At 47.9% G+C, this 27489-nt stretch overlaps 12 protein-coding genes across 12 annotated transcripts; 5 read left to right on the top strand and 7 right to left on the bottom strand.

Annotated features, from left to right (window-relative positions):
- Positions 1 to 1503: 1503 nt before the first annotated feature.
- E1B28_013614 (uncharacterized protein) lies at positions 1504 to 4988 on the top strand (the record flags this gene model as incomplete). Its single annotated transcript, XM_043158782.1, has 3 exons — positions 1504 to 1959; positions 2021 to 4911; positions 4967 to 4988. The coding sequence occupies 3 exons, from the start codon at positions 1504 to 1506 to the stop codon at positions 4986 to 4988; spliced, it is 3369 nt and encodes a 1122-aa protein (XP_043004137.1).
- Positions 4989 to 5446: 458 nt separating this feature from the next.
- Positions 5447 to 6879, top strand: E1B28_013613 (uncharacterized protein). Its single transcript, XM_043158781.1, has 7 exons — positions 5447 to 5484; positions 5547 to 5746; positions 5825 to 5975; positions 6042 to 6075; positions 6146 to 6250; positions 6317 to 6340; positions 6414 to 6879. Exons 2-7 carry the CDS (start codon positions 5637 to 5639, stop codon positions 6842 to 6844), a joined length of 855 nt encoding a protein of 284 aa, XP_043004136.1. The 5' UTR covers positions 5447 to 5484; positions 5547 to 5636; the 3' UTR covers positions 6845 to 6879.
- A 61-nt stretch (positions 6880 to 6940) lies between these two features.
- HTZ1 (histone H2A.Z) lies at positions 6941 to 8014 on the bottom strand. The gene is made up of 5 exons (XM_043158780.1): positions 7965 to 8014; positions 7842 to 7904; positions 7564 to 7747; positions 7339 to 7468; positions 6941 to 7269 (listed from the first exon to the last, which is right to left on the bottom strand). The coding sequence occupies exons 3-5, from the start codon at positions 7675 to 7677 to the stop codon at positions 7073 to 7075; spliced, it is 441 nt and encodes a 146-aa protein (XP_043004135.1). The 5' UTR covers positions 7678 to 7747; positions 7842 to 7904; positions 7965 to 8014; the 3' UTR covers positions 6941 to 7072.
- A 1857-nt stretch (positions 8015 to 9871) lies between these two features.
- E1B28_013611 (uncharacterized protein) lies at positions 9872 to 11041 on the bottom strand (the record flags this gene model as incomplete). The annotated part of the gene is made up of 8 exons (XM_043158779.1): positions 10808 to 11041; positions 10736 to 10749; positions 10543 to 10678; positions 10374 to 10471; positions 10291 to 10315; positions 10210 to 10229; positions 9947 to 10152; positions 9872 to 9890 (listed from the first exon to the last, which is right to left on the bottom strand). The coding sequence occupies exons 1-8, from the start codon at positions 10872 to 10874 to the stop codon at positions 9872 to 9874; spliced, it is 585 nt and encodes a 194-aa protein (XP_043004134.1). The 5' UTR covers positions 10875 to 11041.
- A 328-nt stretch (positions 11042 to 11369) lies between these two features.
- Positions 11370 to 12387, top strand: E1B28_013610 (uncharacterized protein). The gene is made up of 4 exons (XM_043158778.1): positions 11370 to 11518; positions 11601 to 12008; positions 12062 to 12144; positions 12204 to 12387. Exons 2-4 carry the CDS (start codon positions 11660 to 11662, stop codon positions 12309 to 12311), a joined length of 540 nt encoding a protein of 179 aa, XP_043004133.1. The 5' UTR covers positions 11370 to 11518; positions 11601 to 11659; the 3' UTR covers positions 12312 to 12387.
- Positions 12388 to 12452: 65 nt separating this feature from the next.
- E1B28_013609 (uncharacterized protein) lies at positions 12453 to 14090 on the top strand. The gene is made up of 6 exons (XM_043158777.1): positions 12453 to 12885; positions 12947 to 13005; positions 13076 to 13103; positions 13160 to 13340; positions 13396 to 13845; positions 13905 to 14090. Exons 1-6 carry the CDS (start codon positions 12741 to 12743, stop codon positions 14038 to 14040), a joined length of 999 nt encoding a protein of 332 aa, XP_043004132.1. The 5' UTR covers positions 12453 to 12740; the 3' UTR covers positions 14041 to 14090.
- A 103-nt stretch (positions 14091 to 14193) lies between these two features.
- On the bottom strand, positions 14194 to 15963 carry E1B28_013608 (uncharacterized protein). The gene is made up of 5 exons (XM_043158776.1): positions 15794 to 15963; positions 15669 to 15731; positions 15245 to 15301; positions 15151 to 15190; positions 14194 to 15086 (listed from the first exon to the last, which is right to left on the bottom strand). The coding sequence occupies exons 1-5, from the start codon at positions 15865 to 15867 to the stop codon at positions 14532 to 14534; spliced, it is 789 nt and encodes a 262-aa protein (XP_043004131.1). The 5' UTR covers positions 15868 to 15963; the 3' UTR covers positions 14194 to 14531.
- An 82-nt stretch (positions 15964 to 16045) lies between these two features.
- On the bottom strand, positions 16046 to 17972 carry E1B28_013607 (uncharacterized protein; the record flags this gene model as incomplete). The annotated part of the gene is made up of 14 exons (XM_043158775.1): positions 16046 to 16267; positions 16320 to 16376; positions 16429 to 16502; positions 16555 to 16593; positions 16649 to 16743; positions 16802 to 16902; positions 16960 to 16974; positions 17033 to 17108; positions 17157 to 17318; positions 17383 to 17487; positions 17544 to 17633; positions 17689 to 17725; positions 17777 to 17900; positions 17948 to 17972. The coding sequence occupies 14 exons, from the start codon at positions 17970 to 17972 to the stop codon at positions 16185 to 16187; spliced, it is 1083 nt and encodes a 360-aa protein (XP_043004130.1). The 3' UTR covers positions 16046 to 16184.
- A 380-nt stretch (positions 17973 to 18352) lies between these two features.
- Positions 18353 to 19227, bottom strand: E1B28_013606 (uncharacterized protein; the record flags this gene model as incomplete). Its single annotated transcript, XM_043158774.1, has 4 exons — positions 18353 to 18616; positions 18671 to 18726; positions 18793 to 18846; positions 18918 to 19227. 4 exons carry the CDS (start codon positions 19225 to 19227, stop codon positions 18353 to 18355), a joined length of 684 nt encoding a protein of 227 aa, XP_043004129.1.
- A 188-nt stretch (positions 19228 to 19415) lies between these two features.
- E1B28_013605 (uncharacterized protein) lies at positions 19416 to 23071 on the bottom strand (the record flags this gene model as incomplete). Its single annotated transcript, XM_043158773.1, has 5 exons — positions 19416 to 19688; positions 19738 to 20400; positions 20461 to 21137; positions 21207 to 23009; positions 23062 to 23071. The coding sequence occupies 5 exons, from the start codon at positions 23069 to 23071 to the stop codon at positions 19416 to 19418; spliced, it is 3426 nt and encodes a 1141-aa protein (XP_043004128.1).
- A 387-nt stretch (positions 23072 to 23458) lies between these two features.
- On the top strand, positions 23459 to 25777 carry E1B28_013604 (uncharacterized protein; the record flags this gene model as incomplete). The annotated part of the gene is made up of 8 exons (XM_043158772.1): positions 23459 to 23483; positions 23537 to 23786; positions 23852 to 24069; positions 24123 to 24206; positions 24258 to 24371; positions 24428 to 24688; positions 24744 to 25494; positions 25552 to 25777. Exons 2-8 carry the CDS (start codon positions 23647 to 23649, stop codon positions 25775 to 25777), a joined length of 1794 nt encoding a protein of 597 aa, XP_043004127.1. The 5' UTR covers positions 23459 to 23483; positions 23537 to 23646.
- A 204-nt stretch (positions 25778 to 25981) lies between these two features.
- Positions 25982 to 27334, bottom strand: E1B28_013603 (uncharacterized protein; the record flags this gene model as incomplete). The annotated part of the gene is made up of 10 exons (XM_043158771.1): positions 25982 to 26071; positions 26126 to 26163; positions 26227 to 26297; positions 26349 to 26516; positions 26565 to 26638; positions 26693 to 26746; positions 26799 to 26864; positions 26915 to 26948; positions 27008 to 27094; positions 27141 to 27334. 10 exons carry the CDS (start codon positions 27332 to 27334, stop codon positions 25982 to 25984), a joined length of 876 nt encoding a protein of 291 aa, XP_043004126.1.
- Between the last annotated feature and the right edge of the window lie 155 nt (positions 27335 to 27489).

Raw genomic sequence — 27489 nt, 5'->3', positions numbered from 1 at the left:
GGTGTAGCTTGAAGCTGGCCGGAAGTCTAGAGTAGCCGGGCTAGCAACCAAAAGTGACAAATCGCCTGCTTTTCCGTCGCGAGCTACGCTGAATGACATCTTCTTGAGGAAGACCGTGATATAATGGTCCCATGCGTATGTACTGCAGCCGGTCTGTATCCTCCCGGAATAGTGAACATGCATATACTTGGCGATACCACCTTGAAGTCGGAACAGTTCAAAGGATTGAATTGGATCTTAAGGATGATTATAGAAAACATCGTAAGCAGATGAATGGCAGCACCCAGTTTCTGAGAGCCAGACCTTTTGTATTCCAACTGCCGGTAACCAGCAAGTGCCACGAGCATCATTTAGACCTCAGAAACTCCACGTCTCTGAGGTCACGTATCGAAACGAGATTAATGATTAAACGGGGGAGTGTCCCGGTTGTGTGGGTATGAAGGGGGTAAAACAACTTGCTTGACATCGTACTCCAGACCGACACCAGCTGTCGACATTGAGATCTTCAAAAATAGAAGAAAATTCTTGATTGATTATTATGACTTGGAGATGAATAAATGGCGTAATACGTCGGAGTAAAATTCTGTTAACTTCCTGGCCAGCCGTAACATCAGCTTCATTTGAGAACATTGGACTCCAGGTCGCCAGCCGTCGACGTTGAGATCTTCAGATTGAAGATCCTGGTTGGTTAATCAGAGAAGGCTATGACATGGAGGTGAAAGGAGTGGAAGTGTACTCATTTCCGAATAAAGTTGGAATCAGGAATACTACACCAGAGTGGAATATGTTCCCACTGTACGTGGCAACACGCTCCACCGAGCACTGAACGTTGAACAGCAACTTACTTTTGTATGGGAGGAGTGTCCAGGTATCGGAATGCTTGTATTCATCGTCCGGTGCGCTGACATGTACGCTTCGAAACGTCATTGCTACCGGTCCAAGGTAATGGACGGCTTTACACACGGTCGACAATCTATCATTTTCAAGAGAGGCTATGTTTAAAAGGACCTTATGAATCAAAAGAAAACAATCACACCTCTACAACCAGGTTGTGCGTTTCTATTATATGTGGCGTGGCGGCGGTCTTTACTACTGTAGCTCAGTAGCTGCTCGCCCCGACTTGCTCCCGACTCGTTCCCGAAGTTTGACTTCATTTCCGACATTTTGAAACTCGTACCTTCATTGAAGCGAATTGGTAGCTAGGTATCCAGGAGTGGTCGTAGTACGACTGATGGGTCCCTTGAAGTTTATTAAATGTCTCGAGGCTTGTTGACGGTAACTACTTGAGGTCGTCGAACGTCGTGATCCGTTCCTAAATGTTTTCAAAGTTAGGATAATTCAGAATCGAAGGACATTTGTTTTTAAAGCAGTGAGGCCGTAGCTGTGAGAAAGTTACAAGCTGACAGCTGGTTGTTAAACAGACCCACGTGGCGAGCTAGTTGAAAGGCTTTTCGCTTGACTAACATCGACAGCAAGCGACCCTCTTACAACCCATCCGCAGCGATGGTCACCAATACTTCCCTTCAGATTCCTCAAGGCCCATTGTCGAAATCTCCCAATAGACCCGTCTCTGCTAACGTTCATTCACCCTCTGCTCCTTCACCATCACCCGCCTCTTCATCAAGAAGACAACGGGCGTCACACCAGGTTGTCTCCCCACAGCAGCAGAGCCGTGAACAAAACTCAAGTAGGACACAAGAAGAAGCTGATCCTCCTTATACAGATGTATATAACCATCCTGCAGCAATAGCATACGTTGCTGCTCATCCACGGAGGACAATTCCGAAATTTGGTCCCTATCTCCTTTTGCAGACGTTGGGTGAAGGAGAATTCGGCAAAGTCAAGCTCGGATTGCATTGTCAATGGGGCGAAGAAGTTGCAGTAAAATTGATTCGACGTGGTAATGTTGACACTGCAGTGCGGATGTCCAAAGTCGAAAGAGAGATTGAGGTTCTTAGGGTAAGAACAGAAATCTTTCTTCTGACGTTCGCAGATTTTATCTCACTGATTTCACGAGTAGAATCTCAAGCACCCGAATATCGTTCGTCTCTATGACGTTATCGAAACAGACAAATATATCGGCATAGTCATCGAGTATGCCTCAGGGGGTGAACTGTTCGACCATATCCTTGCACACCGGTACCTCAAAGAACGAGACGCAGCCAAGCTCTTCTCCCAACTCGTATCAGGCGTCTGGTATATTCACCAAAAAAAAATTGTCCATCGTGATCTCAAGCTAGAGAACCTCCTCCTTGACCGCCACCGAAACGTTATCATCACCGACTTCGGCTTCGCCAATAGATTCGAACACCGTGCCGATGACTTGATGCAGACGTCTTGCGGTTCTCCTTGTTATGCCGCTCCTGAACTTGTCATTAGCGAGGGCCTCTATGTCGGCAGTGCTGTAGACATCTGGTCGTGCGGTGTCATCCTGTACGCCATGCTGGCAGGATATCTGCCTTTCGACGATGACCCCGCGAATCCAGACGGCGACAACATTAACCTGCTGTACAAGTACATTGTCAACACACCCCTCTCTTTCCCTAATTACATTTCCGACTCTGCACGGGACCTCTTGTCGATCATGCTTGTCCCTGATCCCAGTCGACGCGCTTCACTCGACTTGGTGATGATGCATCCCTGGCTGTCGACGTATAATCTTCCTCCCAACGAGGAAGCTCTTAGAAGCGGTAAACCTATCGCGTTTGGAAAGACTGTAGAAGACCTCGAGGGCATGGCGATGGAGCAGCATCATCAGAAGAGATTGGCTTATCAACGACAGATCAAGCAGGCTGCTGCCCAACTTGCAGCCAATCGCGAGATAAACCCCAATAACACTCTTCCAATGATAGGCAGAAGCCAGTCTTATAAACCTGATCCCCATAACACTTCGTTACCGGGTGCTGCCATTAGGAGCCAGAGTCAGGCTGTTGAAGCAAAGATACCCTTGTACGAAACCAATGGAAGGGTAGAGAAGGAACGCGATATTTACATCTCGGATGCTGTCAATGCCGATAATCCATTCGCTGCACCCGGTGCTCATCCCTCGGAAAAGAGGAGTCAGCAGGCTGCGCGCCATACTGTCCAAGTCGAATACGATCCGAAGCCAGCAAGGAGACCTCAGGAGGACCAGGAGCGGAGACGCCATCAGCGCGACCGAGAACGAGAAGAACAATCTACGCCCGTCAAACAGGACCGCCGTACCAAGGAATCGCAGCCTCCTAGTTCCACGAAGCCGCTTCCCATCACGCCCAGTCCCATGCCAAGTTCGTCCACCGAACGCAGAGATAAAGAAAGAGAGCAGGAGCAGGAGCAGGATAGGGAGAGAGAACGAGAGCAGGAGAAGGCAAGGGAGCTGGAAAGGAGACGGGAGGAACGCGAGAGGGAGAGGCAGAGGCAGAGGGAAAAGGAGAGAGAACGCCGCGAAAAGGAGAAGGCGCGAGCGCATGCTGCTTCGAAGCCTGTTTCTCCACCCGTATCGAACTCGTCGTCTGCTTCTCAGGATACACCTAGCATGAGTATAACTCCTGCGAGCCCTCCCGACACGCCACTGAAGTCCTCTTCGCATGATCAAGGTAGTGTCGGAAGCGGTGGAAGCGGTGGCACCAAGACGCACAGGAGGGGAATGTCGAGTGTCGATAAGTTGATCAAGATCGTTACTGGTGGAAGTGGGGACGATTCTTCTGCTCATACCCCGTCCGCTACCCCCACCAATGCTTCTGGCTCGCTCTTGTCTCCCGATAGAGAGAAAGAGAAGGATGATGGCCCGAGTGCTCCTTCTTCAGCGAGGAAATCTCGCCGCTCAACTCTTCAAGTCATGGTCGGGTCATTCAGAGGCGCCGGACGGTCTGCTTCCTCAACAAGGAAAGGAGACGCTGACACCCTCAAGACACCTGTGTCTGCAGTACCTCCAACCATGGTGGATGGAGAGAAACACCGTGGACGAACAAGAGATGTCGTCCCAGACGATTTTAGTGCTTCTGCTACCTCTGCTGCATCCACCAAGAAAGCCATGAACGTCATGCAATGGTTCCGGAGTAAGAGCAAAGCACGCGATTCAGTGGGGATTGGAGGGGAGAGCCAGACACCTGCTAATGAGGATGGATATGCCACGAACAGAAGCCGTAAGAACGCTTCATCCAGTATCATCAATCAACCCGGAACGATACCGGATGCTTACAAGACAATGCCCGCAACTCCAATGGGACCTCGTAATGGTTATACTTCAGAGACAGCTGCTCCCCCGGCACAAACGCCGAATTCTATCATTAACCGCTTCCGCGACAGCTTTACCATCTCAAACACTACTCCTGGTTCTCGAGGGCACCGATCGAGTATGGCGAAAAAACAACCAATACCCGCCAATCCGCTACGAGTTCATCATGGTGCTGTAGACCCGGAGACGACGACGACGAAACCTCCACAAGAGGTGATGAAACACATCAAGGGAGTGCTTCTTGGCATGGGAATTGCAGTGCAGGCGGAAAGTGAATACAAGCTACGGTGTGTGAGGGCCAAGAAGCGAAAGGAGGCTGCAAGCCCCGTCGCTACTGTTGGAGATCGACCCTATGCTGCCGTGACGATGGTTGGAACTGCAGCGTCCAATGGGGTGGACAAACGTGGCTTGCCTGTTCCTTCTCAGTCATCTGCAACGGGAAGCGTGCTGAGGATGCTCATGCGGAGGCAGAGTTCTCAGGTGTCGACGGAGGATGGCGGCACGATGGGTATTGACCCTACAAATGATGCGAAGGAACCGGTGTACGGCGAGTGGTCGGAGGACGTTGGCGATGAAGTCAAGTTCTCTGTCGAGTTGACAAGATTGGATAGGTTGGAAGGGACCTACAGTGTGGATATTAGAAGAATGAAGGGTAACCTTCGGAGTTACAAGTTTTTGTATGATACGATTAAAAGGTATGTCACTATCGCTATCGTCTCTCACCTCGGTCACTAACTCTTTTTTTGCCAGCCGCGCTGAATTTCAGCGATAGAAATGGACGACAACGTCGACAACGTCAATACAATCCCCACTTCACCTTGGTCTCTTAGTTCCCAGTATCTTCTCTTTCTGTCTTTTCTCTATGTACACCTTGAACTTTGTCTCCCCATCTCCAACACGCACCACCCCTCAGTAGTAATGTGTGCATTACGTCGTGTGCAGTGTGCAGTCGCTTACATTTACTTATAGACAATACCCTAATCTCACAGTTCCGTGCTCTCTAGTATTATAAGTTGTTTTCTTAGTCTTCTTTTCCCACTTCGTCCCTACGTGTTGATGCTCGATTTCTTTGTGATCATTGGAATATGGAAGAATGATATGATACTCGAAACTTGCCTTACGGCATGACATAGTCAGTGGAGCGTTTCAAGCACTACAACCATGTCCACGGAGTTTGAGAATATGTGTGAGTCCCTGCCTCAACCTAATCTGGCCAGCGCATCCCGAAGCCAAACGGGCATTTGCATACAGGACTTACTTGTTTCTAGGTACCTCGATCAGTCATCATGGGTTTGCTTCTTTCACATGTTCAAACCGAATTTTCCGACAGGATGCATGTTGACCAAGAAAACAAAAGCATAAAAGCCCTGCATTTGCTCATCGCTCTTATTATTTCCAAACGTTACCAAGATCATTCTTTATGAAACTCTCGGCACTGTCGGTCCTGTGTTTTTTGGCAGCGAGCTTGAGCAACCTTCTTCCGTCTTTGGTGACTGCACAGACTGATGCAGATGTACCGGTGGCACCTGCGTGAGTTGTCCAGGTTGAATGTAGTCGATCACTTCGTTTAACCCAACTGATTCAAAATTGAAACTGTTTGAATTTTAGGCCGTGGCTCCTCGATGTGGCGGAAGGTTACGTGTTCGTGTTGCCTACGATTCTGAGTTCAGCGTTCCTACCACCTGGAACCGCTGATCCTTTGGAGAAAGATGCTGAAACAAGTACTGGTGCGATGGTGCCCGATATCGGTGCCCTAATGGTGACTTCGTCTTTGTTTCGATTGAGATTGCTCTCATTGACAGGACTTCTGTTTCTGTATCCTTAGCTTGTTCGATATTCTTCCAGTCCTGTGGGTCCATGTACGTTGGTTTCCCGCTTCTCCTGCCATCCAGCAAGTACCTACAACTTCAAACCGACGTTTGGATTTAGACGACGAGTTGATATACATCCCAGGAAGATGGGCTTACAGTAGTGGGAGAAGCGGGTTGAGGATCACTCGAATATACGTTAGCTCGAATGCTTCGGTTTATAACGGTGAGTTTAAGTTCTTATCGAAAAACCGCAATTCCTCAATTCTTTGACCTGACCTGTTTTGTTCAGGTCGAAGGAACTGGAACATCCCAAGTAAGTCTCTTTTGTTTCAACTTTTTGCCTGACATCGGCGTCCCCGTAACTTCTTTTACGCTTTCACCTCCAGAACACCTTGCCACGTTCGACTGGAAAAATGAAGACGACGGGATCACTACCACCGTTTCCGTCTCCTCCGCTGAGAGTGACAACGCTACACCATTCTTCAGTGTCCAATTATCGCCCGTCACAGGTCCCATACCAATCGAAGTCAACACAACCCTAACCGGACCCTACTTAACTCTCATCCAACCCCCACTCCCTGCTTTGCCCAACGATCCGATAGTGGTCGGAACCGGCGAGACTAATACTAAATGGAAATCATTCCTGTTCACAGCCAAAACAGAAACAGCATCTCCCGTAGGTGTGGTGGGCAATCTTGCCGGTAGAAGAATTGGGGATGGTGTTGGGTACCCAGATATTTTTCCTCTTTTGCCCGTTGGTGTGAATATAACTGGAATACTCAATTTCCCCATTGCTGAGACTCTTGACTCTGTTTAACGTTGATACCCCTTCTTGGATTTGTTTGAAAATTGGACCCCTTGTAAAGCATTTGACAGACTGTACCGCTCCAATACCGCTTTCACAATCATAGTAAAAATCTAACTAAATATGGTATTTTCACAGTACTAGTACAGACGGGAAGCATACGGAGGTAAAGACAAAGGTAATCAGGGAAAAATAAGGATAGGTGTGACAGTTAGGAAAGACGGCCCCTACAGACAGTGCTCATGCTGCAACAGGTTCTCCAAGCTTCTTCGGTGGGGCTTTCATGGGTCCCGTTAAGCTCTTGTGAATGAAAGGAAGAACACCTCCGCCAGCAATCGTCGCACGAACTAGAGTATCAAGTTCTTCGTCTCCACGAATGGCGAGTTGTAAGTGTCGAGGTGTTATACGTTTTACGCGGAGATCTTTCGAGGCATTCCCTGGCAGGGGAAAGACAAGGCAATGTCAACCGGTCATGTACCCCACTTGAAGAGTTTATAGCTACTGACCTGCTAATTCAAGCACCTCAGCAGTAAGATATTCCAGTATCGCGGAGGTGTAGACAGCCGCCTTTGCGCCAATACGGACATTGTGTTGTGTACGTTGTTTGAGGTATCGGTGAATACGACCAACCGGGAACTAACCATGAAGTGAAAAAGAGCACGGCAAACACGTTGTGAGCCAAGAAGATATGAATATAAAAGTAAAAGGGGAGGTATTCAAAGTATACGAACCTGCAACCCAGCCTTCTGACTACGTGTAACCATCGTCTTTTGTTGAGCATTGCCTCCTCCACTACCTGCGCCAGGTTTGGATTTCCCGCCAGATTTTGAAGCAGGTGGTGCCATTCTCAGTTGTGTTGAGTGTTTTTGGTTAAGAGGTTGAAAAGATAGGGTCTGTTAAATTGTTCTTGGTAACCTAAAGAAAAGGAAGAAACAGGAGGAAATAGGAGCCCATGAGTCAGTTCAGCACCGCAAGTGTCAACCAAGATTTAATAGTAAAATTCACACACCGCGACGCGCCCTGGTTGTTTTTCTTCTGTACGAATCAAATTTCGGTTTCACCGCGTGTCCTCCTAAAAAATATAGTCCAGTATCAGATATCTGGAGAGTTCAGAGCAGGGCAGGAAGCGTACGTGCGGGGAACGCGCTTGTGGCGGACGGCTAGGTGGTGGTTCCAAAGAAAGAAGGTATAAGTTTGTCGTTATTTGGGCTGAGCTCCCGATCAACGAAAATTTTCTCACAAGCACGTGATATTCACTCCTCCCTCCTCGGAGTGCGCCGAGAACGCTCCTGCTGCCATCGCATGTTTCTCTGTCGTTAACTGTACACACAATATTCATATCCGTGTCCACGCAAACATTTACTTCCCGACGCACAGATCAACACCGAGAGCGGACCACCATACGTGTCGAAGACGACAACGGCGAAGATCAGTAGGGTGCTGCCCAAACGAATTCTACCAAAGAGCATCCTCACATGCCTTATTCAATGGTTAACAGATACGAGCCTTCGTCTGACTACGTACGCAACGCGGCAGACGAAGAGTCCTATATTGGCAACAACCTCGGGAGCCTTTGATTAATAGGCACTTCCCTTCATCCGAGATCGACCCAAACAACCGCGATGATCCTCCGACAATCCACCCCCGTATCTTCGCCATTACATACATATACACATCCTTGACAAACGTCTCTAATCACGATCGCGATTCGCGTCATCTCTCACGCGATTGTTCCACCGTGGGTTGACCGGAACCTTGGGAGGATTCAACTACTTTCGAGTCGGCCTTGTACGGTTCATTACCAAACTCTTACACTGTTAAGTAAGTTATGTCATTAACTGTAACATGACATGCACGATTCACGATGCAGGACCATCAAAAAACGTGGCAACTTACCGCGGCACAAGTTCTTGAAGGATTGCATTTATTCATGGGATTCTTACAGTGAGATTTGTTCACACACACAGTGACAGTGCGGGATGATTGTGTGGAGGAAGAGTTCCAAGTTTTGACAGCGACAAGCCACTTTGACATGGAGGACTCCGGATGACACAACCGAGTTCCGTTTGCGTTGAGTTGGGTTGCACTGTACTCAACCTTGTGTGTGCCTGCTATAGTGTACCACCTTCCAAAGAGTAGAACTCGGATTTCGGCTAACAGAACGCTTTTTTATTAGGTATCAAAAGCCAAAGAGCCTTTCGAATAATGTACAAGAAATCGCGCCCTTGGATTTCACGTCCATCATACACACATACCTACGAGCTCGAGAACCATCAACTACTCGAATGTCGTCCTATCCCATCCGAGTCCTCTTCCTCACACGCTGCCTCCTTCAACTCAAAACTACTGCACCCATAATCAAGCTCATCATGATTCTTACTGTTCCTTCTCACAGATAATCTCCTAAGCCGTAGAATCATTCGGGTGACAGTGGTTGTGACCGCTGCCCATATGAAACTGCATCATAAGAAAGGGATGGGTAAGCATACGTTAGCTCCGGAGTCCCGAAGAGATGGAAAGATCTTCCTTACAAAATACAAAGAAATATCAGGGAAAGCTATGAAGAAGGCGAAGCCAAGGCGTCAGAGGCAGAACTGCGGTATCAAAAAACCGAAACATACCGGTGCGGATGCTGCAAGGACGACATTGATAGTGCGAAGAGCTATAAGGAGAAGAACGGGTTCCGGGACATTCCAGTCAACAAAAAAAGATGGAGATCAAACAGCATGCTTACAAACAAGAATCTGGGGGCAAAGCAAAGTTAACTTGATAGACATGGGTTGAGTGGAGATGAAAACTCACGATATAAAAAATTAGCCCATCTCGATATATTACTGAGGATAGCCTCGACGCAACATTTCGTGGCGTCTTCAAAGACGTATATGCCACGAGCGAAAAGACGACTACCTCAAAAACGAGCTGTCGTGATGGGTCGTTATTACTAGCCCAATGAAGGATATTCGGAACTAGAGATTTACCCCTGGCGCCCAAATCAGAACAACGTTACCACGTCTTGCGAGTATGCAACATTTGTAAATTTTAGAATATTGTAGTTCTCCTAAGATGAAACATATCAACGATTTGAGAGGTCGAATAATAGAAGCCCTTACGTACTGACGAGACTGGGAATGACAACCCCCGCACATACCAGGTGTGCGACTTGTGTTAACAAGTAGAGTAGACAGGTCGAATAAATAAGGCGTTTGTTGCGTTGCCAAAGGTTCCATAGGTGAAGGATGACGAGGACTATGGAGTGGCCGTTCAGCTTTCAACCGTTCACTTGACATCTTCGCTATAACCCACAATTTGCGATCGCCATCCTAAATATACAGAGTCAGCCGCGCTTGTCATGCGATGGTCCAATGAGAGATACTCACGTAACGATACCAAGAATAACCTAGTGGAGAAAGATTAAAATTCATTCCCGAGGACGGAACGCGGGATTTGGAAACACTTACAGAGACACTGAACCATACTTTGCAGCTTAATTATCAAACGATTGAGATGGGAAAGCTATTCGGATGAGAGCGCCAAGACGTACAACTGCGGGAGGGGGTGGGTGAGAATTTAGAAGGATCAAGGAACAAGATTGGAGACGAACTGTATTATTTACACCTGCGTCTGAGAGTCCACTAAATTCTTTTGATGAATGGAAGATGGTGGAGTTGTCAGGTGTTACCCTGATGATCAGTCAATGAACAGGGACGTACGGTGCATATGAATGATGAGGGTTGGAGGGACGAAGTATCTCAGAATCAGGAATAGTGCCTTGGGAGTGGTCCATCGAGCTCTCCAAATGAGTTCTACCTCGTCGGAAAAGGTGAGGATGTGGTCATAAATAAGCATCTATAGCCAGAAATTAGTAACACTGAGCGGTTCAAGAGAGAGATTTGCATTGCTTACGACAAGCCCCGCGGCTGTAGTAACAAAGATTACTTATGAGCTGAGAAATGAAAAACAGCAAACACAACGTACCGCTAACATATATTGAGGCTCGGAGGTGCTGCGCTATGAGTGGGAGTGGGTACTCTTGCTCTTCCATTTCTCCTCGGGTTCTCTAGCTTTCTGTAGTCCCGGGACCTAGTTGACCTTAGCTCGTACAATGGAGTATCATACAGTAGGGTGGAAGAGGGGGGATCGAAGAGGATTGTGACTGGATCCGTTCAGTTTATATTTGAAAATTAAATTGAGGATATGCCTTATATGGTGTGAATTAAGGCGTGCGCGGAACAGCCATCCGAACATCAATTATACTGTAAGGCTAAAAGCCGTAGTTTCAGCCACGCTGTGGCGCCGCATCAACGGCATGTTACGTATCTGGGATGATGACTGGGAATGGACCCAGGGAAAACATATCCTGAGATCCTCGCTGATCGTGCAATTCACAAGGATTCGGTCGGCACTGCGTATAGCCTGTCGTACCAATTTTGTTAGTGCCATTAGTACCCGGAAATGAAATGTGGCCCGTGGCTATATGATCAATCAGGAAGCATGATGAAAGTTGGAGAAATTTAAAGATGGAAAGGATGAACGTTTTGTCGCGAGTTGTGGCACATTCGTGAGCAAACAGGCATAAACAACCGCCCACACCAACTGTCCACCGTCCGGCGCTCGCCGTCAGTGGGACCTACATCTGTGACGCCATCTACACACGAAACATTCTCGAATCCTCAAAATCCCGTGCCCGTGAGTCTCCATGAATGACGATCATCGACGAAAATGACATCATCCAGCTCGCTCCTCAACCATGACGTTCTACTCCATCGAGGCTCGTATATAAGCTAGCTAGCTCTCAGCTCTTTCCTCCAGAAACACACACAAATCATCATGTCTTCTAACACCAACTTCAACTCTGCCGCCATGGCTGCCGCTCGTCCGCAACATCACGTCCACGGCAGCTCAGACCCTCTTCCAGGAACCCGAGGTGCCGATCCCAGCGTTGACTACAGCGCCGATACGATTGAGCACGGTGGTCCCAACACCACCTGGAACGAGAGGGACGAAAGGCAATTTACGACAGGCCAAATGGGCCAACATAGGGACGAAAGACAGTTTGGCCAAATGGGCGAAACTGGGCATCAGCAGATGCAACAGCAGCAACAGCACCACGCCGCACAGGATGGCCAAAATGTTTTCAACTCGGATCGACCAATGAACGTTCAACCCACTGCAGCTGGTTCGTGTTCTTGGTTCAAGCCAACTTTCTCAACTTCTGACCATCTCATCCAGGTGGCGTAGCTATCGGTGGTCGTAGCGATCTTCCCGAAGGGCACGCGTCTGCGACTGATAAACTCGTTGGAAAGACCCAGAAGGTAACGTTCCGAGTTCCTCTCGTTGATGGACAGTGGCGCTCAACATTCTTATGATTCAGGTCATAGGCAAAATGACCGGTAAACCAGAGATGCACGAGAAAGGAGAGTTGCGAGAAACCGGTGGTAAGGCTGCCGCACAGGGGGGAGCACGAGCTGCTCATGATTAAACGATGAACTGCAAGAAGATTAAAGAATATTTTTGTATTTCTAGGCTTTGCCACCTAATGATGTATGAATACACCATTCTTAATGGATTTTGCAACTACTGAGAGATGGGTCACATCGCAGTCACGCATATCCATTTCCACCATAATGCTATCTAGTTTTCTTCGTCACTGCACTCCTCGGACCTCAGCATGTATCGCCTCAAGGCTCAACATTACACCAAGACCCACCTATTACAATTGCTCCAACAACAATGATTTCCTCTTCCTGACTTCCCTGTGGAGACTGCACTTAGAATAGTACCACGAGCGCTATGCAACGCTATGCACCCAATCAATTACTTCCCGCTTCCCACGTCAAGATCACTGTAAATTTTAGAGAGGAACGGCGTTCGACGTGTCTTCCTTTCCCGACGACACGGACCAGCTGAAATGGCAAAGTTATTACCCTTGTGGACAAATGACTTTCTCCTCTTTATCGCTGTAGAACTCGTCACGGTACCTTTTAGCAACGTCCTGTTACGGTATAGAGTGGGCCATCAGCAGAATAATGGGCAACTTCGCGGACTGTTGACAGGTGTGTTTTTCATTTTTGTTGTCGAATGGGAACGGTCCATTACTCGTGTCTATCTATGTAGATCAACTATACGGTATCCCCACCTTTCTCAAAACTGTGCAGAGAATACACAACATCGAAGTACGAACATTCATGCTTTGCGGTTTCCATCTCACACGACAATGACCTGTGGGGCTGTTTTTTTTTGTAGGGAGTTGCAGGATTTTATAAAGGCTTTTGTGAGTGACGCGTATTGATCATGGATCATTTCATTCTAACAAACGCATGACTGCAGTTGCCCGACTCATCGAGCTTTTCATCTTCACTTTCGTGTTCAAGATAGCCTTTGGTTTCCATCCTGCTATATTACCAATCAAGCTACTCTACACCTACCCCGATTTCACTCTCCTGCAGTGTTTGATATACTATGGATCCACCGTTCTTATATCTGTTCCAATGAAGGTCTTCATCACTCGGTACGTATTCATGAATGACACTAATTATAATCAACCCCCCTCACCTTTCACACAGATCCACAACCACCCGCTTCCGCTTATCCCAAGCCGACCCATCACACGAACAAGCACACGCTTTCAAAGTCCTCTTATCCCCCACCGAACACCAAAACCCTCTCGCGCTCTACCTCATCCCAGGCCTCTTCACCTGTATCGCCCTCCAAACACTCTTTTCCTTCATTTCCCTAGCTACCATATACCACCTAATCCAGTTCTACCTCTCCCACGGTCAACCGGGGTGGGTACGCAAAAGAGCGAGGATAGTGTATATCGTGTTGTTCCTCATGAGCAGAGCGCTGGTTTATACCCCATTCGAAGTTGTTGCGTGTAGATTGGCTGTTATGGGCCAGTCGGAGAGGGATGATGGGGCAGCTGTGGATATGGCGGATTTGGAGGCGACGAAGGCGGGTGATGAAGAGAGTGAGACTGAGATGGTTCCTACGTTTTCGTTGGAAAATGTTATACAGTGCGTTTTTTCTTTGTTGCTCCTCCCGGTTTTCGGGGTTTCCTGATTCTTCTTAATAGACTACGAGAAAATGTAGTAGAGTCCGACTCGTACGAAGGGTTCCGGGATTGTGTGATTAAAATTCGGAGAGAGGAAGGGTTTAGTGCTTTGTTCCGGGGATGGCTTGGGAGTCTTGTGGGTACGGTGTGCATTTGAAAGTAAGGGCAATATTTACAATAAGTAATTCGATCTATTCTTTTTTGTTCTTGGAAAGATTAAGCCTGTCTTAATCTGGGAAGTAAGAGATTTATCTCGACTTTGAGCTGAAAAAAACGTCTGTTTTTTGTCATCATGTAGACTGCTCTGTAGGGGGAGGCGAACGATTTAATTCCAAGAAATACTCTTCATAAGTACACAACGCTCGAAACGGAAGGTACAAAAAAGAGTTGAGCAACGCGATTACCTGAATTACGAAAATCGCATGAGGTTCAATATGATACAGTTACGGGGGTGGGTACGGTTTGTGGGCTGATATAAGTAACAAGAAAGAAAAAGAAACAGTGTCACAAACCACTTCAAGAAAGAGAGCAAGGTAAATAAAAAAGGAAGAGATGTCCAGTAACTTAATGTAGTGCAGGCGAAGTCTATAAAACAATGGGGGAAAAAAGAGAAAATCATTGTTTTCCGAACAAACTTCCCTGCTTTTTTCAATGCGCATATCCTGTCGGCGTTACAGCCCTATCACCTCGTCCATCTCTGGAGTCTCTTATATCCGCCGCCATCGCCATCGCCATAGGTGGAGGTGGAGGAGTCCTAGCTCTGTCTCTACGGTCAGTAGGACTCAAACTTCTCCTACGCTCCGCAGGTCTCTCGGCATAACGATCTCCATTCACAGAGGCCAGTGGTGGACTTCGGCTGCTCCTCCGACGTTCCCGTTCGCCCCTTCCACGGCCACGGTCACCACGGTCATCGTAACGCTCCCGGTCTCGACGGTCCCTAGAGTCGTCGGGATATCGATCCCTCTCTCTGTCCCTGTCTCCCCTGTCCCGACGGTCTCTGTCATCAGCATAACGATCCCCCCGGCGAGATTCTCTGTCGTCAACGAAACGGTCCCGTTTTTCGTCAGTATAGCGGTCGCGATCACGATCGTTACGTCTTGGACTACGAGAACGGTCTCTGTCCCTGTCAGAACGGGATGAACGATGAGGTGGCGAAGTACGTCGATCGAAGCGCCAAACGGAGGAGGGTGGATTCTTGGCCCACTGCAATTGAAGTCGAGAGATGAGCACGAGAGGAAATTTGGAAAAAGAATCAAACGCCACTTACTTCAACGCTCAAACGGGCACCTTCAAATTGGCGGCCGTCCCTAGAAGAGAGCTCCGTCAGTAAATTCTATGGAGAATGAAGTCTGGTTCCTTACATTTCGTGATAAGCATCTTCCGCATCTCGATTGCTTCGAAATTCGACGAATGCGTAACTGGGTGCGTGGTAAGGGTCCGTTGAGCGTTCAGTTCGAATTTCGGTTTATGTTTTATTTTGTGATGGAAGGGATTTCCGAAACCGTGACGAATCGTGTAAAGAGCAGAGGAGTAGGAGTAAAACAAGCCATCAGCCAGCTTTTTTTCTGGTATGCATTTGGCTTCGGTATCGACACGTGTGCGAAAGAAGAACTCGAACGAGGAGCAGAGCGCGTATCGTGGAAGGGCTGTGTGCTTTTTTTTTTCGCGTTCTTTCGAAAAGGGGTTGCTGACTCGACCCGAAAATAATGGCGCCACTTTTTTTCTCCACTCACGAGTGTAAAGAAGGGGGTTTGAAAAGGTGTTGAAAATGATGAGGATACTTACGGTGAGTGACTTGCGTGAGGGTTTCGAGGTGCAGGAACATCACAACGGACGAGTGGTCCATATCTGAAGGATTTTTCATCGATTTAGCGATTCCGAGAAAGCTTTTTGCGTGGCAGGAAACGTACCGCTCGAACTCGTGCGCGAGGTCTCTGGCACGAGTGGTAGGAAAAAATCCTCGAACAAAGAGGATCCTTCGCATCTTCAGATTGGTTTTGTGAACTCTTGCAGCCTGTGGTGCGTTTATGGGCCGCTACCTGGTGGTCGTTGTTGTGGTCGCGGTCGGAGTCAACACTTCTACACCGCCACAACGGAATGACCTCATTCAAGCAAATAGGCAAAACCCGTAGAAAAGAGGCGAACTGACAGCCTCAGGTATTCAATATTCAATGTTTAGACTCTCTACATTCCTGTAATTGAACAGAAACGAGTATTCAAGGCACCCTCGTAATCATAAATGATATTTACAAAGTACATTTCGATGAGCATCGGGATGTCCGAGCCACGGTCTTGCACACCTCACAAACCCATGAGAGTTCTCGACGTATAAGTCTCTTCGAGATACTGTACCTCTTCATCAGACAGCTTAATATTGATGGCAGCTATTGAAGTAGATTAGTGTCCACCGATACCGTCACGAGATGTAAGATTTACCAATCAACTCTTTTAAGTTATCCAGGGATGTAGCTCCAACGATAGGTGCCGATACACCTGTCACCGACTGAGCGTGCGGAAAGAAGACACTCATGTGAAAAAACCAGACCTGGCCTATTGGCAACCCAAGCGAATGCAATTTGTGCCATGGTGACGCCCTTCTTTTTGGCGAGTTCTTCCACACTACACGAAATTCGTAAATTTAACTGCAATGGGAAACACATCGACCACTCACCGGTCGACGATTTCACCCGGAGAGTATCCCTTGATCATCCTGTTCCAAGCCACGTCGATAGTGCCGAATGGAAGCTAACGTCACTGCTACTTACCGGTCAGTCTCACCCCTCTTTGTTTGCTGCGACAAGGGGCGGGTGAGAAGACCTCGAGCCAGTGGAGACCAAGGGATGGAGCCAACATTAAAGTACTGCACGCCGGACGGACCTTAAGTTAGTGCGACCGCATTAAGTTTTCAAGTCAAATACCTTGAGAGTCGGGAACATCTCTCTTTCCTCTTCTCGGTACACGAGGTTATAGTGATTTTGCATGGATATAAAAGGCGTCAGTTTGTTGTTGATAGCGTAGTCTACAGAGGATTCTGTGATCAGGGATCGGAGCGTAGGGTAGCGAACATCAAACGTACTCTGCATCGCATGGACTAAAACGAGATTAGTTGGGCTTCAATGAGTATTTACGCGAAGAGAAGAGCGACATACACTGCCAAGCACGACATGAAGACATCCCGATGTAACGGACATACCCCGCTTGTACAACATCGTGAAGAGCTTGCATCTAGTTGCTATCCTTGAGTACGAACACGTGCACCAGATAAGACCTTACGGTTTCCTCGATCGGTGTTTCTGTATCGAAACGATGGCCTATCATATCAAAACGATACGCAGCTTGACGGGGGAGTAAAATTCGCAGATACGCACATTGCAGAAGGTCAACATAATCCAATTGAAGGCGAGCCAAACTATGCTTGACAGACTCAAAGATGTGCTGTTGTACAAGAATGAATGAGACTCTGCCTAGACATACACTGAATGAAACTGTTGGAATATACCTTACGGCTCAATCCACGACGATTTGCATACCCTGCTTGATCAAGGGCTTCAGAGGTCTTGCCGAGAGATACAAAGTCAGGTGTATCCCCAACTGCAAAGTAAACCTAAACCATGCTGAAAATATAAGCAACCGATGTACAGGTTCAGGATAAAACATAACCTTGGTCATGACCACGATCCTATCGCGATCAAGGTTGTACTTCTTGATAGCCTTTCCCAAAACGATTTCAGAACGGCCGTTTGAATACACCTGCAGATGACCTTCCATTAGATCCTTCGGACTGAAACATTATTTTTCATCGCACATTGGCTGTGTCGAAAGCATTGATCCCAGCATCATATCTAAAGTTGCTAGAAGTCAGTCAGTACTTTTCGATGATGACTGCTACGCACGCAACCATGATATGTTTCATCGACTCCTCTTCATCCAGAACCCATTTTTGCCATTCAGGCGTGCCATAGGACATACATCCAAACACAATCTTGGAGATCTTGAGGCCTGATTGGCCGAGTCTAACTGTCGATAGCGTTAGAGCATTTTCAAGTCAAGTCGTTGCGCCATACCATATTGCATCTCGTTGTCCGGCATCGTTTGGTGGTGGCTCAACCTGGTCGTGCAAACTCTTTTTATACTTCACCGGACCATTGGACTCGACCCGATGTGACTTTTACTTGAACTTCATTCGTGATTCAGCATATTATTCACATCAACTGCATCCGTTTCTTTCCGGTGAGAATTTTACCCCCCGAGTCCCGAAGCTTGAAGCTTGAAGCGCAATGATTTTGGTCGATCGGCGAGGAAAACCGTAAATGACAGTGGGAGTAACGAAGAAGAAAAAGTGAGTGCAGGAAGCAATACACGACCACGTGATATTCTATAAACTCGGCCCAACTGTCATTAATATTTTCAGAAATTGTTCGGAAAACATCGACACATTCGACTACACTACAACTGTGCCAAATAAGGTATTAGATCGTTAACGGGAACGAGCCTGAATCGTATCGAGCACGTTTGTGTTGCGAGTTTAAGGGTGTGGAGTTGCCGTCAACTAAATCATCTAAAGCCCTTTTTGAGGAGTGCCCGCAGGTTATGTCTTGACGTTTTCCTGGGTTTTCTTTCTCGTCATCCGACTCACTATCATCTTGCAAAAATTTAGACCTGAGCTCAGGATAATCTTGAAGGAGGGCGTTCTTGAACGATTCTCCGAATGCCCTGGAGACAATGGGACACACCTAAATCTCCGTATCAGTCTTTTATTTCACTTCATAAGACGAATTACTGCATACCGCGTTTCCTATTTGCTTAACCTGCTCACGGACTTCGCCAGAGAAGAAATAGTCGTCTAGACAAATCACAGTCAGACTTCCAATTTTGACGGACCTGAATCACATGGGGCCGAATTACTCACCCGGAAAGGACATCAATCTCGCCATCTCGCGAGGAGAAAATTGACGAGTTCCGCCTACGTACGGAATATTCGCGGTGAGCGACGACGGAGCTTTCAAAGGCGTGAGTCAACGAAGTAGTACTCACTGGGATGAACACATGCCCATCGATCGCTACAAGCTGTACGAAGTGTAACCGAAGGAGCATCCCAATTTGCTATCGGCCAATCAGTCACATTAGCCTTTGAGATTGCATGGTTCTCGATCGTATCCGTTGCTCCCATAGATCGGGCATATCGTGAAATTTTTCTGCTGTCAGTGGGAGCTAGAAAAACAGGGTTTCCGACGCTCGCGCCTTTCCTGGGATTACTGATATCAAGATCGGCAATGGGTTCTCGAACAGTGATGCATGGAGCTCCGTCATCGTCCCCGTGAGTTGGCGTAGGAAATATCGGCATTGAGAGTCCCACTTTCGATGCAATCATGAAAACTCTCTTGCGAGGTGGGTGCACCAAACTCAGATGCATTCAAAATTCTCCATTCACATCGTCTTCCAGTTGCTTTCATGGCGACCATTTCCCTATACAGATGGTGAAGGTTTTTTGGGCGCACGAGCCTGGACATACAGTGAGATGCAATCATTCCATCACGTCCCATGAAAGGTAACAAGTACTGACCCAGGAACATTTTCTATCAGAACGTGATGAGCGTTCAACGTCTCTGCAATTCTACTACAAATTGCCAGCCCTTTGCGATTTTCTTCGTCATTCTTGCCACCAGGATTAGCCGATGAGAAGCCTTGGCACGGAGGTGATATGAGGGCAACTGCACAAGATGGTGGAGGTCTGTATATATAATGCTTCTCTGTCAAGAAGGTCTCAACTTTGGTATAGTGAATGTCGGTGGTGGGATGGTTCATCTGTTTTAGGTGTCAGAAACGGGAAAAAACACAGTATGGCTGACTTTACCTTGAAGGTATTACAGGCGTGAATGTTGGAATCGACGGCAAGCTGTGGGTCCCATCCGGCGTCAGAGAACCCCAGCGAAAAGCCCCCTGCACCGCAGAAAAAATCAGCGACACCGAGCGACCGGGGCTTCGGTGGCTTCGGTGGAAGGTAGTCATCCAGAAGTGGAGTAAGGAATTGCGCCTTAGAGTGAAGGCCAAGCGCCCAGCTACAATGGAAGGAGCCGAGATTGTCGTCTCTGTGTCCAGCCTTCGGAGGCTCCCTTCCGTGGTGTTCGTCATACACTGAGATGATCTTTGCGATATCGTCGACAAGGATATCTACAGACTGCTCCCCGTCAGAGTGAAGTATAAGAAACACTTCTCGGTCATTTGCGGATAGATCTCTGTATGATACGAATGCTGTTGGATCCTGGCCAAGAGATGAGTCCTTGAAGTCGTGCTCGCTGAGATATTGACGACATTGTAAAACTAGTTCGGTCTTGTTGGTCTTGCGTCTCTCCCAAATTTCGTTGATATAAAGCAAAAAATGAAGGAAACGACGACCCCTATCAGCCGCATGGGATTTACGAAGGTGCACTTCCATCACGTCGCCTTGCTTAATGCTTCGTCCATGTAGGTCAAGTGAGCCGAGTGAACGATAATCATGCTGGCTTGCCACGCCAGCCTGTTGAGGAAAAGCGAATTGTTGATTTTATTCTTACCATGGAAACGAGGGTTTACATACCTTGTGGGACTGGTAGCCCTCTATCACCATCTCTGGCACAAAATCACCGTCATCCTCGAACTCCCCATCAGATTCCGGAACATAGTCTAGGTCATTATCTGCTGAGCTACTTGCATCACTCTCGTAGTCGATGGTGGCTGTAACATAAATGGGCTTTTCCGGCTTTTCCGTCCGTGCTTCATAGTTCTGGATCCCACCCAAGTCGTTATCTGTTGGGCTACTTGCATCACTTTCGTTGTCGACGGCGGCCCGGGCAGGGGGTGTAACATATATGGGCTTTGCCGTCCGTGCTTCATAGCTCTGGATCCCACCCGAGCTCACTCCTACCACTGCAATACTCTCAATGCTAGAGTCGCTGCCATCCATTTCATAAAACCACGGGACACTCTTAGTCTCAAACTCCTCTTTGTGGTCGTCGGAGAAACATAGAGTGACCAGATATTTCACTGCATTGGTGACCTGTTCAAAAGAGACCTCGAGGACATTGGATGTTACGTTGGCAGAAAGGGTTTGTACCCGATCAAGAGGACATTGGAGTAGGGTTGGCACGGAGTAGGCGACTCGAGTCGGTCTTCGTGCGCAGACCTGGACGGTGTAGGTTTGTCCTGGATCTAGGTTCGATAATGTGATTGAAGGGTCGACAGTTGTAAGAAATACGGACTCCGCCCGTTCGTGACCTGATGAGTAACAGGTGAGTTGCTTACATCGTACTTACATCCAAAAAAAATGACTTTGAGAAGACTTACCGTTCTCCGCTTGACTGAGAATTTGAGTTTCGTCAGAACCAGCATCTTGCTCACTGGTGGTCCGTTCCGCATCTGCTTCATGGACATGTTCATCTCTCACTTCTTTGTTACCTATCTCATGATCCCCGTCCGGATAACCTTGACCTTCCGAGCTTTTGTCACCGGTGACGGCTTCGTTTAACATAATATCCGGATCCTCAATTGTGTGTTGCAATGTCCATTGACCAGGGCATACTTTAACTACGAAGTTGAGCGCATCGTGCACATGTGTCGTCCATGTGAGCGTGGTCTCGACCGGATGCGCATGGGAGTTGTACAAGGAGCGGAACAAAAACGAGAGGTTACGAGGGAATAAGAGGAACACATTGTTCATGTCCCTCAAGTGACCACTCAGCTGCTTCTTGGAAGCTTTGAGGTTGCAATCCTGAACGATCTGATTGACTAGATCTTGAACAGAGCAATCGCAGACTATTGATTCGAGGTCGGTGTCGTTCGTTGAATCGAATGCAGGGCAGCTGGTCGATCCACCTTTTCCTTCGGAATGAACATAATCAAAGGAGAGGTTACGGTCGTTGAGGAAGAGTGTGTCCTCCGAAATGAAGACATCCAGTTCGAAAGAGGAACTGCTAACCCCTTGACTACTGCCTTCAAGACGATTCTCTGTGGGCTGTGATTGACATCGTCGGAAGGGGAACATATGCTGCGACTGACTGGCTGTGGCATCGACAGCTTGCGCATGCTTCCACTGACATGGGCGTCCACGGAGATTCGCCTGGCAGTCCCGTGCAACGCTTACAAGATGTCGCACATGTGCTGAAAATTTCCCCTCGAAAGAAGTGGAAGCGTCGAGAAGTTTGAAACGTCTCTTTTGCTCCTCGTCCGGCGTTCGTGTGAGCTTGTAGTCCTTGAAAAGGTTGAAAAGCCCGTCTGGTGGAGATATGCTTATCATTCCCAAGGAGCGTATAATTTTTTGCTGCTCTTCTGAGTCGTCTTTTCTATGATCATAAACCCAGATCGTGGCACCATCATGTTCCTTCTTCTTACGGGATAGGTATGTGGCCCAGAGATGGCTCACGACGCGACCTGCATGCTCAGCACCATACTTCTTCCCAAAAAACCAACGAGCGTCTGAAATATCCAGGCAGTGGGGAGCCAGTTCGAACAGATCCAGAAAGCGATTTGCAAGAGACGCCGTAGCGCACTGCGAGCCATTAATGGAGTTGAATGAAGCGCTCGGAATGTCATTTACTTCCTCCGCAAGCAAGTCCATCCAGAGATTTGACACCAGCTCGGCTACGCTGGTTGACGACGGAATATCGCGGTCTCGGCCAAGCTTTAGATCTCGAAGAAAATTGTAGCCATAGTGCAAACCGTTCCGAGCAGGAGACGTAGCGCCATCCTCCGAGTCGTCTGAGTCGCTTTCTTCGTCCGATGTTTCTTGACGTCCCTTTTCACGGTAATCAAAGACGAATAAACCCTTGCAGTACAGCTTCGATAGGTATCGTTCACCGGTGCATATGTAGCCATGGCCAGCAGTGGTAGGATGGCGGGCTTGTAGAACAGTGTCTGGTGGTGGTGGATGAAGGAAAAGGATACCATCAAAATATTTGTCAAGTGCAGACTGTTTCATATTTTTCACCGTAACACGAAGTCCAGCAGTGTTGTTGTGAGCCGTGTTATGGGTTATAATGGCTCTCAAGTCAGGAGCTGCCCATTTGAACCGAGAAGAGATCTCGAATCTCCATCGCTCTCCGGCTGTGAAATAGAGCACCTCGTGCTCGTTACGAACAAGAGCAAGGATCCCTAACAGAATGTCAATACAACCTCATATTACGTGGACTCAGTCGTTGCCTACCGACTTTCATTCCTTCCCCATGTCCCCCGATGAAGTCAAGTTCAGTCCCTCTACTCCCGAATCCCTTCTCTATCTCCCCAGCCAGGTTGGTAGTCTTCTGTAAGGTTGGTTGAGATTACAATCCTCTTTGGTTTTTTCGGAACCTATGAGGTTGATCGTTTGATGGCGCCGACGATGAGTTATTGTGGGGACAAACCTCCTTCACTTCTTTTTCTTTTTCTTTTCCTTTCCTGAAGTCGAGCATTTGAAAGGAAGAGGTTTGAAGATAGGAGAGGTTTGAAAGCTTCCGGCACGTGCTACACCTGGCTCGGAAAGTGCCGAAACCGACCAACACGCCCAGCTGGCGATAGATTACTACGGAATGGGATGAAGCTCCTCAGCAGCGGGATGAGTTCGACCTAAAGCGGGACATACGATTTCAGGTAGGGCAATTACCATTTGCGCTCGACGATCTATTATCTAATCTAATCAGAAGACAAAAGCCATCACATGTTGTAATCCGGACGCGCTCACTCTTAGCGTCAGCCTCGACTTGCTTGGACTCGCGTTTCTGAAGCTTTCTTCGACATTGATCCCCAGTGATCTATGAATTTACCCCCGGCAATAACGGCATCCCTCACAACTCCAATCGCAAAACCTCAACAAACCCAGATTGGTTTCAGTGTGGAAGATAGTAGAGACAAACGGTTGCAACGCCAGCAAGCTCGCTTTCGAGATCGAGGAGGGTTAGTTTTATTTATAAGAAAGTGATTTATTCTTCTCATCAGATCCATTGACGACGTTGTCTTAGGATTTATGTACCGCAACCGCGAGGAACGTTGCTGAATATTCTATTGAAGGGGGGACGTTCACCAACTAAGGGTGCTCGAAGTACTCGTTCGCGGAGTAGATCTCATTCGCCCGTTAAAGGAGGTGGTCAGAAGAAAGGAAAGGCTCAAAGACAGACACACGAGGAAGCGAAACCGAAGAAGAGGAAGAGCGTGGTTCAGAAAAAGGATGTTATAGCAGGTGAGTGGTGTTTGTGTGCCAGTGCGACGCAAACGGGAACAATTTCGTGTTAGGACCGTCAAACTTAACGGGCGGAAAGAAGGAAACATCGCGAGCATCTCAATCACGATCCAGGAAATCGAAAGCAGATGACTCAAGTGAGTTGCTTCTGCTGTGTTACACCTTCATTCGATTCTTACAACTAGAAGGTACACCTAAGAGCGCAACCACGCAATCCAAGTCCAAAACTGTAAGGCGTTCTACTGTAAGTAAGGCCACCTCGACTGCCAAGGGTAAAGAGCGTGAAGAAGGAGAAGAGTATGGTGAGTTGATCCTTGTGTTAGGCCGTCGGTTTTACGTTTGAACTCTCAAACCATAGCGTCCAAACCTAGGCGTACACGGGCAACCAGAAAAGCAGCCGAATCTGAGAACTCAGACGCTGAAGCGGGGCAAGAAGAACACGAGCCAAAGAAGAGGGCGCGTAAGGCGGCAGTGAAGAAGAAGAAAACACCTGTGAAATCAGGTGGCAAAGCTGCATCAAAAACTGCAGGTGGTGCTGAGAATGAGGAAAGTAATCGAGTAGTGAGGATATCCGTGGCGCGAAAGAGCAAAGGAGGTGGAGGTCTCGCGCAGGCGAAAGGTACGTATTTCTTGATAGCGACCTTAGAGAGTGACATTGAAGTGTGCGAATGTAGGATCGACGTCAAGCAGTGATAAATTGCGCGAACGTGCCATAAACAAGACACTCTTGAAGGAAGTCGACGCTCCAGACGCGGTGGAGGAACCCAAAGGTGGGTCAACAGTGACTAGTCTTGATTACGAGCAACGGAGAGCAGAGAAGGCGAAGTCTCAATCAAACTACGGTGGTCTTTCTGTTATCGCGGAGGAGGAGGAGCCCATTTCTCGAATCTCGCCCAACTCCATGAGTGATGCAGAGGAACCTCCTGCGGACGCTGTCATTGGGAGAAGCAAATTCAACGAGAAAAAGCGGTCAGGTCCTGAAGGGGTGCCACTGTCCACTGGGAGTCGCAAGAGAAAGCAGGATGAAGTGCTACCTCCACCAGATTCTGCTACTTTTCGGAAGAAAGCCAAAACCAACACTGTCAATGATCCTGAGGAAGGTGTTTCTAAGCCACCAAAAATTACCAGCAGACCCGGTGGTGGGTCGCGGAAGAAACCAGTGATTTCAGGAGACAGTACGGAAACAGCTGGCGGTGCAAAACAGAGAACAAATACTGGAGGACTGGCGTCAACATCTGCACCCACGAGAAAGCGCAAACATTCTGAAACTCAACACGAAGAGAAAGGTACAAGGAAAATTGCCAGCAGGAAACGACCGCCATCCGCGGGGGATGACGACAATGATAAGGAAGATGGCGGGACTAACACTCCAGCAAAGAAGAGAGCGAGAACTATCCACACTGACGATGCCAAGCCTGGGGAGAGGTATGTGTATTCTTCGTTTCCAACAGGGCGAGCGAATGTTCATTGGTGCGTATGTAGGCTGAAAACAACTTCCAGGAGACAAAAAGAGAACTCCAAAGCGATTCGCGGATCGCCGTCAACAAAGAAGACTACATCGAAGACCTCGTCCCCTTCCAAGAACAAGAAACCTACTCCCACTCAGAAACGAAAGGGGCCGCCGAAAGAAGTTCTGGAGCAGATTAAGCGGTCTCAGCAGCCTCATATTGAGGATGGCGAACCAGATGAATTGGACTTCCTATCCTGATTCTTATCTCTACCTCCCTGTCCTAACTCTGCATCATCTCCACCCCTGTTCATACTCGCGACACCTTTCATACCGACATTTTGCCCTTGTTATATCTCATTGTATCTTGACAGATATATAATACTAGATCTGTAACATCATCAGTATGTCGATTCGCCACACCTCACGAACCAGATGCATACGCTTGCTTGCCTCGAAATGGTCTCAAGCAATGGTCATCCGACTAGCTCTATTCGGCTCCCTTGGCCTTCCAAGTGGTTCCCGACGCCAAAACGCCCAGGTGTCAAGGATGTCCTGCAGAAGTTGGAGAATATCAATCCAGGCACTAAGGCAAAGATGCCCACATACCCTCTGGAGTCCAAAGAGAATAATGAACGCTAAAGGAGCTGTACATGTGGGGACGGGTCGTCAGACTGCCGTCAATGTCGGTCTCCAAGGATGCAACTCACGCAAAGACTGCAGAATGTTTCCAACAGCCATCTGTATCGCAGTCTTGAAGTGGCGGGATGAAAAACTGATTCTATCGTCCAATGAGTGTGAGATTGTGATGAGGATTGGTAGCAGCACCCACGCGATCGCTAAAACTCCGAAAAAAGTGAATATGGAGAGGCGTATCAATGTCGAGAGAATATTGGGCCCGGCTACCTGCCTCCGTCGATAGACGAAAGTAATTGTCCATCCCTCGATGATCACAGTGGGGAGCATGATGACAACGACGGCAATGTTGCAAGCGTGGCCCCTGAACTATTCTAAGTGGGATAAAATGGCCAAAAAGTAATGCACTCACACTGCTGGATCTCTTATACCACACACCATCCAATCCTTCGCAAGTGTGACCTGTCCTCTATCCCGCAAGCCAAACTAAATCATATGCTATCAATGGACCGACGAGGGAACTGAAACTCTAGGACGTACAACCAATACAAAAATGAACATGCCTATCGGTAAAATATATGGAACACAGACGAGCTAAGATAAGGTCGTCAGACGGCTAAATTTCAAAAGGTGAGAGAGGTCGTACTGCCGTCACACGCGTCCTATCCATTTTCCCTCCAGCATCTGGTCCTGGCCTGGTGGCTAGGAGAAGCTGAACAAAATTAGGACTTGCAAAGGAAATAATTTTTCCAGGGAACTCACAAATATAGCCAGAGCCAACGTCGTGCCTGAGGTACTGTTGTTACAATCTAAAAGTCAGTGATTACCGATGAGAAATGAACTTGGTCCACACACAGAATGGGCACGGAAGAAACTGCCGCGGCTTGAACCAGGCATATCGCAAAAATTGGTTCACTTTTATAGAGTTGTCCTGTGGTTAAGCTTGAATATTTCAGAATGATGTATCGAATAATCATAGAGGACTCACAGGAATGCAAATGAGAAACAGGCAAAGATCCAGCTTAGCTTCATATTGACCCAAATAGGATGGCGTCGGATATTCGACACAAGCGCGACTGTGAGCAGGAGAATGCATGACCCAACCCAGACAAAAGTATGGATGGAGAAGAAAAGAGCGATCAGGGCTCCTGAGCCGCCGTAGGTCGGAGATTTCGATTTCATGGGTGGGATCGGATGTTCGTGACTTCGTGCAGGGAGTGAATGAAAAGAGACTTTTCAGAAAACCATCCGGTCTACGGAATGGGTCGATAAATGAATGTGGTGATACGGATCGACGTATGAGGGATGTGTCGAACATTCTACTCCGTATATATAGG

The sequence above is a fragment of the Marasmius oreades genome, chromosome 9 (assembly GCF_018924745.1).
Source record: "Marasmius oreades isolate 03SP1 chromosome 9, whole genome shotgun sequence".
Classification (NCBI taxonomy): Eukaryota; Fungi; Basidiomycota; class Agaricomycetes; order Agaricales; family Marasmiaceae; genus Marasmius; species Marasmius oreades.
The sequence above is the reverse complement of the archived record's forward strand: the minus strand, read 5'-3'. Positions and strand labels throughout refer to the sequence as shown.

What these genes read in the sequence shown, in the direction of transcription:
- HTZ1 (XM_043158780.1), bottom strand. Translation starts at nt 7,677, where the DNA reads ATGGCACCACCTGCTTCAAAATCTGGCGGGAAATCCAAACCTGGCGCA. An exon ending in GTCAGAAGGCTGGGTTGCAG is followed by an intron (nt 7,469 to 7,563) that starts GTTCGTATACTT and finishes CTTCATGGTTAG; the next exon opens with TTCCCGGTTGGTCGTATTCA. An exon ending in TGAGGTGCTTGAATTAGCAG is followed by an intron (nt 7,270 to 7,338) that starts GTCAGTAGCTAT and finishes TTCCCCTGCCAG; the next exon opens with GGAATGCCTCGAAAGATCTC.
- E1B28_013609 (XM_043158777.1), top strand. Translation starts at nt 12,741, where the DNA reads ATGGCAAAGTTATTACCCTTGTGGACAAATGACTTTCTCCTCTTTATC. An exon ending in ACTTCGCGGACTGTTGACAG is followed by an intron (nt 12,886 to 12,946) that starts GTGTGTTTTTCA and finishes CTATCTATGTAG; the next exon opens with ATCAACTATACGGTATCCCC. An exon ending in ATGAAGGTCTTCATCACTCG is followed by an intron (nt 13,341 to 13,395) that starts GTACGTATTCAT and finishes CCTTTCACACAG; the next exon opens with ATCCACAACCACCCGCTTCC.
- E1B28_013610 (XM_043158778.1), top strand. Translation starts at nt 11,660, where the DNA reads ATGTCTTCTAACACCAACTTCAACTCTGCCGCCATGGCTGCCGCTCGT. An exon ending in CGTTCAACCCACTGCAGCTG is followed by an intron (nt 12,009 to 12,061) that starts GTTCGTGTTCTT and finishes CATCTCATCCAG; the next exon opens with GTGGCGTAGCTATCGGTGGT. An exon ending in TCGTTGGAAAGACCCAGAAG is followed by an intron (nt 12,145 to 12,203) that starts GTAACGTTCCGA and finishes CTTATGATTCAG; the next exon opens with GTCATAGGCAAAATGACCGG.
- E1B28_013613 (XM_043158781.1), top strand. Translation starts at nt 5,637, where the DNA reads ATGAAACTCTCGGCACTGTCGGTCCTGTGTTTTTTGGCAGCGAGCTTG. An exon ending in GATGTACCGGTGGCACCTGC is followed by an intron (nt 5,747 to 5,824) that starts GTGAGTTGTCCA and finishes TTTGAATTTTAG; the next exon opens with GCCGTGGCTCCTCGATGTGG. An exon ending in TTCCAGTCCTGTGGGTCCAT is followed by an intron (nt 6,076 to 6,145) that starts GTACGTTGGTTT and finishes GTTTGGATTTAG; the next exon opens with ACGACGAGTTGATATACATC.
- E1B28_013608 (XM_043158776.1), bottom strand. Translation starts at nt 15,867, where the DNA reads ATGCGAAGGATCCTCTTTGTTCGAGGATTTTTTCCTACCACTCGTGCC. An exon ending in GAAGATGCTTATCACGAAAT is followed by an intron (nt 15,191 to 15,244) that starts GTAAGGAACCAG and finishes GCTCTCTTCTAG; the next exon opens with GGACGGCCGCCAATTTGAAG. An exon ending in GTGCCCGTTTGAGCGTTGAA is followed by an intron (nt 15,087 to 15,150) that starts GTAAGTGGCGTT and finishes CTTCAATTGCAG; the next exon opens with TGGGCCAAGAATCCACCCTC.